The sequence below is a fragment of the Sapajus apella genome, unplaced genomic scaffold (assembly GCF_009761245.1).
Source record: "Sapajus apella isolate SASKATOON/1434 unplaced genomic scaffold, GSC_monkey_1.0 scaffold86, whole genome shotgun sequence".
In the NCBI taxonomy this organism is placed as follows: Eukaryota; Metazoa; Chordata; class Mammalia; order Primates; family Cebidae; genus Sapajus; species Sapajus apella.
Genome location: NW_022437026.1, coordinates 262999 through 270875, shown reverse-complemented (window position 1 = coordinate 270875; position 7877 = coordinate 262999). Strand labels below are relative to the sequence as shown.

General features: G+C 34.5%; 1 protein-coding gene across 1 annotated transcript; it reads right to left on the bottom strand.

Moving 5' to 3' along the window:
* Positions 1-4105: 4105 nt before the first annotated feature.
* Positions 4106-6086, bottom strand: TAS2R13 (taste 2 receptor member 13). The gene has a single exon (XM_032254308.1). The coding sequence runs from the start codon at positions 5688-5690 to the stop codon at positions 4779-4781; it is 912 nt and encodes a 303-aa protein (XP_032110199.1). The 5' UTR covers positions 5691-6086; the 3' UTR covers positions 4106-4778.
* Positions 6087-7877: the final 1791 nt, after the last annotated feature.

Here is a 7877-nt window from a genome sequence, read left to right as displayed (position 1 = left end):
TTTTTACATGCTTTCTAATTACATTTTTAAGAGGAGTCCTTCTTGCTAAATTTAATTCTGTAACCTGAGTGGTTATCCCTGATTTGTTTTTTCTTTCAAACCTTTATTTATTTATTTATTTGTTTGTTTATTTATTCTTACATAGTAACTTTCATAAAATGAGATCCTGCATTCGTTACTATCACCTGGGCCTTCTGTGTTTTTTGTTTACCAAACCTGATAACTCTACACTAGACTCCAACAGCAGTCCTCCAATTTTGCTTACTTAAAATTTTTTGATATATGCTGATTTTTTGATATATACCCTTGCTTTCATTACACAGTTAAGCAATTAAGTAAAATTTTATTGTCACTCCAAAGACTCAGATTCTAGAGTCCAAGTCTGTTGTAGATGGTCAAAATTGTAGCATTCTTGATGGTCAAGGTTGCTTAATGCTTTTAACTGAAAATGACGGAAACTATTAATAGAATGGAGCTTATATTTGGAAATAACCCTTAGTGATGTGCGTTACAATTGACTTTGCTTCATATCCTCAAAATTTTCACTAAGCTGTAGACTCTACTAACTGTTCATTTGGGATTTCCTTCCTAGTTTTAAATTATCAATTGATCATTATTTTTAGGATAAGAACTCAGTCTATATGGGTTGATACATGTAAATCTGATTTTATATACACTCTATCCACATAAATATATAGTATAATTCTTGATGAAATATCTACTCTATTCTAATGTTTATGTGACATATTAATAAAATTTAAAAATAGAGTAATCTATTATATTGTTCACAGTGCCTAATGTAAAGTGCATTACCAATATATTGGAATTTCACTATTAAATACATAATCTCCATATATGGTGCAAACAAGGTAGCAATCTTTTCTGCTTCATTTAATTCAGCGAGTATTTTCAATGCCCAGTATATCACAGGATATAATGAGAAAAAAAGAGGTAGGTGAAATAGGCAAATGTGTGGCCCTCCTGTTCTTCTTTCTTTTTTTCTTTCTCAGAATATCATTACTCATATCAGGTATGTTTATAAAATGAAAGATTATGTCCTTATTGGCATACTTCAGCTTCTTCAGGACACAAAGAGAAGCTTGCTACAATTTGCTGTCTCAAAAAATTAGAAGAAATCAATGGCCAGATGGATAGAAAAATACCAGCACACTACTGAAAGTCCTTGCCACAACACTGTCTAGAATAAAATAGGCCTGTATGATACTGATGAAATGCTGCACAATAAAGAGGAGCAGAAATAAAATTACAGCTTTTATAGCTCTGACGTGGGCTTCAGTGCTGGGATTCCTGGAATAAACACTGTGTAGCTTCATCTGTCTGGTTTGGCTCCATAAGGAGAGGATTAAGAGAAGAACGGAGGCCAGTGTTTCCACAAAAGGAAGGTTGAACATCCTGTGAAGGAGAAACCAAGAAGTGAAACCTTGCATGGTCTCCATATAGTTAAATGTCAAGTTGCCTTTTGTTGTTACCATTCTTGGATTAAACTATTAATTATTATTTTCTTCAAAATGAAAATTGTACAGAGAGAGATCATTGCCTCTAGTACAATAAAAAGAAGCACCATGTGAATTCCCTATTTCATCCAGCGGAAAATGGGGTGGGAGATGTTGACTATCTTGAGGAAAAGAAGACACTGAGGCAGATGGCACAGGACTGGCAGAAATAATTGGATATTGTCTAGAGAATGTCAAAACTTACTGCAAGATTCTTAGAATCAGGCATTTTCTCATAGCCTGACCTGAAACTATACTATAAAGCCACAGTAATCAAAACAGCACGCTAATTGTATAAAAGAGATATATAGATGAATGGAACAGAATAGAGAACCCAGAAATAAAGACACACATCTACAGCCATCTGATGTTTGACAAAGTTGACAAAAATAAACAATGGGGAAAGGACTCCCTATTCAATAAATGGTGCTAGTTTAACTGCCTAGCCATATGGGAAAGAATAAAACTGAACCTTACCTTTCACATTATACAAAAATTAACTCAGGATGGACCAAAAATTTAAGTGTGAAACTTCACACTACAATAATCCTGGAAGAAAACTTAGGAAAAAACATTCTAAACATTGGCCTTGAAGAAGAATTTGTGACTAAATCCTAAAAAGCAATTGCAATAAAAAACAAAAAGTGACAAATAGGACCTAATTAAAGCACTTCTGCATACATCAAAAGAAACTATCAACAGAGTAAATAGACAACCTGCAGAATGTAATATTTGCAAACTAGGCATGCAATAAAGGTCTAATATCCCAAATCTATGAGGAACTGAAACAATTGAGCAAGCAGAAAACAAACAACCCCTTTAAAAATGGGCAATAAACATGACAGGCACTTCTCAAAAGAAGACACACAAGCAGCCAACAAACATTTAAAAATATTCAACATCACTAATCATTAAGAGACACGCAAATCAAAACTACACAGAGGTACCATCTCACACCAGACAGAATGGCTACTATAAAAAAATTAAAAACAAAACAACAATAATAATAATAATAAAAGATGCTAGTGAAGCTGCAGAGCAAAGGGAAAACTTATACCCTGTTGGTGGGCATACAAATTGCTTCAGCCACTGTAAAAAGAAGTTTGGAGATTTCTCAAAGAACTTAAACTACCATTCAACCTAGCAATCCAATTACTGGGTATATGCTCACAAGAAAATAAATCATTCTAACAGAAAGACATTCCAACTGATCCATTAAAAAAATGCTTGAATTTTAAAAGCAAAATAAGTAAAAAATAATTTTCTTGCAGGAAAAAAGTTGACTACTGAACTTCATCAAAAGTTTTTAATGTCCTCTCTTTGAAAGACACTGTAAAGAAAATGAAATCACAAGCCTCTGGCTGGCAGAAAACATCTATAAAACTTATGTCTGATGAAGAACTTATATTCAGACTGATAAGGTTTGACTGTGTCCCCACCCAAACCTCATCTTGTATTGTAGCTCCTATAATTCCCACATGTTGTGGGAGGGACTCAGTGGGAGACAGTTGAATCATGGGGTGTGGTTTCCCCCATGCTGTTCTTCTGGTAGGTAATAAGTCTCATGACTTTTTTATGTTTTCATACGGGGTTTCCCCTTTCGCTTGGCTCTCATTCTCTCTTGACTGCTGCCACATAATACGTGCCTTTCACCTCTGCCATGATTGTAAGGCCTCTCCAGCCATGCAGAACTGAGTCAATTAAACCTCTTTTTCTTTGTAAGTTACCCAATCTTGAGTATGTCTTTGTCAGCCTCATAAAAATGGACTAATGCAGAGACTACAAAAAGAACTTTTACAACTCAGTAATAAAAACAGAAAGCCACAAATCAAGTTAAATAACTGGCAAAAGGTTTAAACAAACATTTCAAAAAAGATTTTATGAATGATCCAAAGAACATGAAAAAATGTTCTGCCTCATTATCCATCAGGAAAATGTGAATTAAAACTATGATGAGATGCCATTACATTCTGACTAGAATGGCCAAAATGAAAAACAAAATAAAACAGAGCACGTACCAATTGTTGGCCAGAATGTGAAATAACTGAAACATTTGTATATTGCTAGAAATAATATGAAATGGTGCAACCACTCTATAGAACTCTGGCAGTTTTTTTTTTTATGTTAAACATACACTTACCTTATGATTTGACGGTTTTACTCATAGGTATTTACTCAAGAGTGATGAAAATGTAATATCCAGAAGAAGAGACACACATGAATGTTGATACCAGTTTTATTTATAATGGCCAATAACTGAGAACCACTCAAATGTTCACTAACAGGAAAGAGAAATGTTTTATGTGGTATATCCAATACTACTCAGGAGTACTGCTCAAGAGCAAACTACTGATCAGTACAACAAAATAAATGAACTTCAAAAACATTATGCAGAGCTAACGAAGCCTCACATATAACAGTACACACGCTATGACTGTGTGTGTGTGTGTGTGTGCATAAAATTCTAGAAATCAAAGAACTCTCTTATAGTTACCAAAGCAGGTAAGTAGTTGCTTGGAAGGAAGGGCTGGTGGGGAGAGGATGATGGGCTGCAGGGCATTGGCGCTGTGGTCGCACAGGTGTACACATTGTCAAAACTCTAACTAAAATGTGCACTAACATGTTGCGTTGTATTAGATGTAAATTTTACCTCAATAATACTTATTTTAAAAGGCATAATATAAAATGTGCATGTACACATATACACAATATAATTACTAAAAAACAAAGTTATCTTTTCATGTGGCAGTTATTCATATTAAACTTTTTAACCCTCTCAATTCTCTCAACCCATCAGTGTGGTAATGGTTGCAAGTTCAAACTTCCCTTATTTCTGTCCCAAATAACTGTTCTAGTTATCCATAATTTACCATTTAAATGGGAGCACATGATATAAGAATATATTTACCTCAATTACTCGTCCCAATGAGTGATTTAGAACTGAGAGCCACTGCCAAACAAAAGGTTGTAGATTTACAATTAACAGATAAGAATGCTGTAGTATATATTTTTAATTTACAATAGAATCTATCAATGATTTCCTCAAATAAGTTTCAAATTCCTGATAATGTAGAAATATACATCATAAATTCACAATATTCTTAACTTGCAATTATCGAGAAGAATTTTAAAATTTGCAATGACCTTCACAATAGAATAAACCAGGAAAATATAAAATATCTTTTAAACTCCTCATAGACTCCTGTTTCTGTGTATAACATGCCATTATCTATGGTCTGAATGACTTATGAAATTGTGGGCTCCTCATCGTTTAGCCCATACCTTAGCTGCCACCAAAAGAGAGGCCTGTCTTAACTTAGGGTTTCCTAGAATCAGAAGAAAGGAGTGACTGGAAGGATAGAAAACTCCAATCGTCTGACAAAGCATCTGAAGCAGTTCCTTCTGATATACCTCAGAAAGCCACGACATGAGCATAGATAGAAGGAAACTGGCATAGAGTAAAAGGAATGAGATCACAATTTTCAAGGCATTTATGTGGACCTTGGTCCTGGGGTCTCTCTGTCCTTTGTAATTCAGCTGCATTTTCTGGAGATGTTTCCACAGGGAGAAAATCAACAGGAGAAAAGAGATGAGGGCCACGGTAAATGGTGTTAGACTAAACATAGTCATAGTGAATTTGACCGACGCTGAAAATGTTGCAAAGTCACTCATACTGAAATTCCAAGATGTGTTTCTTTCACATTGATACAGCCATTCTTTAATATGAATGTTTATTTGTATCAGGTTTAAAAATAAGAAGACCAAGGTTCCTAGCAGAATCATCAGAATCACTTTATTTACTCTCCACTTCAAATAGAGAAAAGCAGGGCTAGAGAAACTGGCGATTCTGAGCAAATAAAAGATGCTGAGGATTGTAGCAAGCCAGAGACTGAAGTGATTAGAAACTGTCCAGCTAAAAATACCAATAGTTAAAAATGTTCCATCCATAAATCTGGCTGGATGATGCAGAACTACAAACCAACTTATTAAAGTTTCCCAGATCAGCCCAATTCTGGAGATTGCCAAAATAATGAGGATTTGATCAACTGAGGACAGCTCTCTTTTACTGACCCATTCAATGCAGTTTATGAGTACTATGAATCCATTGCTTAAGTTCCCAATTATGAATTCTGCAATTAGTATAAGAGTGAAGATACTCTGCAGGACACTTTCCATGTCAGAACAGAGAAAGTTCAAAGTCTAATGTCACTGCTGGTTATTCACTGATCTAAAATGTTATTCATATTTTTTAGTGTACAGCGAAATTCTTCTTCCTTCTCCTTTTTCTACTGCTTCTTTCATTGTTGGCTCAATGTCAAAGCAGAAATCTCTGAAGCTTGCCGATCAATCTTCACATGGCTGTTCTGGTAAAATCTTTATTTTTCTTCAATTTCCCTGCTGAGCCCCAGGTAAGGTATTTATGTTCTCACCTTCGACAGAAATATTTCATAGATGATTTTGAAGCAAACTTAAACTCACATTTGCAACCATGCAAATAAAGATATATTCTCTTTCATTGTTTTGTACTTTTTGCCTTGCCTGAGCTATAGAAAATTTGAATCAACCAGCTTGAGTTCTGAGTACAAATACTGCATGATTCGTAGAATATGTAGCTAAATGAAGCTTTTACGGGTAAAAGCACAGCCAAGATTTATAAAACATGCAAAGACAGATCTACACATTTCAAAAGAGTCCTCAATTTCTTGTGGAGCTAAAGCTGGATCTTGTCAATACTGTGACTGAAGACAAGCTCATCTACAGAGCATCCATCTTTCTCATTCCCTGCCTCTTCCCTAATTAGCAGTGCTCACCACCATCCCCCCGTAGGCACCAAATGCCTTCACATTTTACCCACTTTTGCCCTCATATTTCTTTTCTAAACTGAAAAGTGAATAAAAAATAAATTTTACAAAATCAACAACAGCTACCAAAGAAAACAGTACTGTATTATGTCGTAACTTACAAAACTGACAACCAAGCAAAGAAACAGATACACTAGTGTCCCCTTATCCATGAAGGATATGTTCCAAGACCCCCAGTGGATGCCTAAAACAGCAGTTAGTACGAAACTCTATATATAATAAATGTTTTCCTGTATTCACCTACGTATGATAAAGTTTAATATATAAATCAAGCACAGTGAAAGTTTACAAAAATAACTAATAATAAAATTGTAGAATTAAAACAACATGCTATAATAAAAGTTGCCAGGGGTGATGGCTCATGCCTGTAATCCTAGCAGTTTGGGAGGCTGAGGCGGGAGGATGGCTTGAGCCCAAAAGTTTGAGACAAGCCTAAGCATCATAAGGAGACTCTGTCTCTAAAATAAATAAAAATTTAAAAAATAAAGAGTAAAAAAGATTTTAAAAGTGTTACATATTGTGGCATCTCTCACTCTCTCCAGATACCTTACTGTACTGTACACACCTATTTTTATGCTGTGGTGGACCTTGGGTGATTGAAACTGCAGATAAGGGTAGACAACTGTGTTTACTGTGAAAAGTCAAGGTTCCTCAACCCACCACATTCTTTCAAAAAATACCAAAAAAAAAAACCATCAAAATTTTGAAAATGTGGAGATTTAAGAAAGATTGTCTAGTTCAAAATTAATGTAAATAAAATACTCTGTTATCTTGATTATGAGATAATGAGCAGCCATTTTGCTGGAGGAAGAAAAAAACTATTTTTGTGAATTATAAATATTTGTATTTTATTATGCATGCAATCTTTATTGGGTGATCTACAGAACACTAAATAGTTTCAAAATAATTTAATTGCATCATGTTTGATGATTTGCAAGTTTCAAGTATAACAAAATAGCTAGGTAAATATTTTCTATTTGTTGTTACGATTGTACATTTGTCAAGATAGGATAGAAAATATCTCCTTTAACAGAGCTTTGTATACTTATGCCCTTTAAATATCTAGCCATGTGGTATGTGGTCTTCCATTTGCACTCTTGACCCAGGCCTGAAGAGATTTTTTATACTTTTGCATTTTATACTTTTGCATTCCTATCTACCTAGAGAAAAGAATTTGGAGATTCCAGTCCCAGCTTGATAATACCCAATATCTGCAAAAATAGGTCACCTGAGGAATGGGACAGTGCTTGCATAAGAAAAAAATACCATAGTTTTTTAGAACTTGTGACATAACACATGACAAAGACCTAGAGAATGGATAGTAGGCTTGTGGTTCTGAGCTGCCTATATATGTATACATCAGCATACATTTCTATGATGTTGACCTAAAACTTGATTCTGTTACCTATTTCTTCTGGTCTGGTTTTGGCAATTACCATTTTCTAGACATTTGCCAGTTTCAACTATTTATATTTTTATGTAATTTTGATTATAACATCAT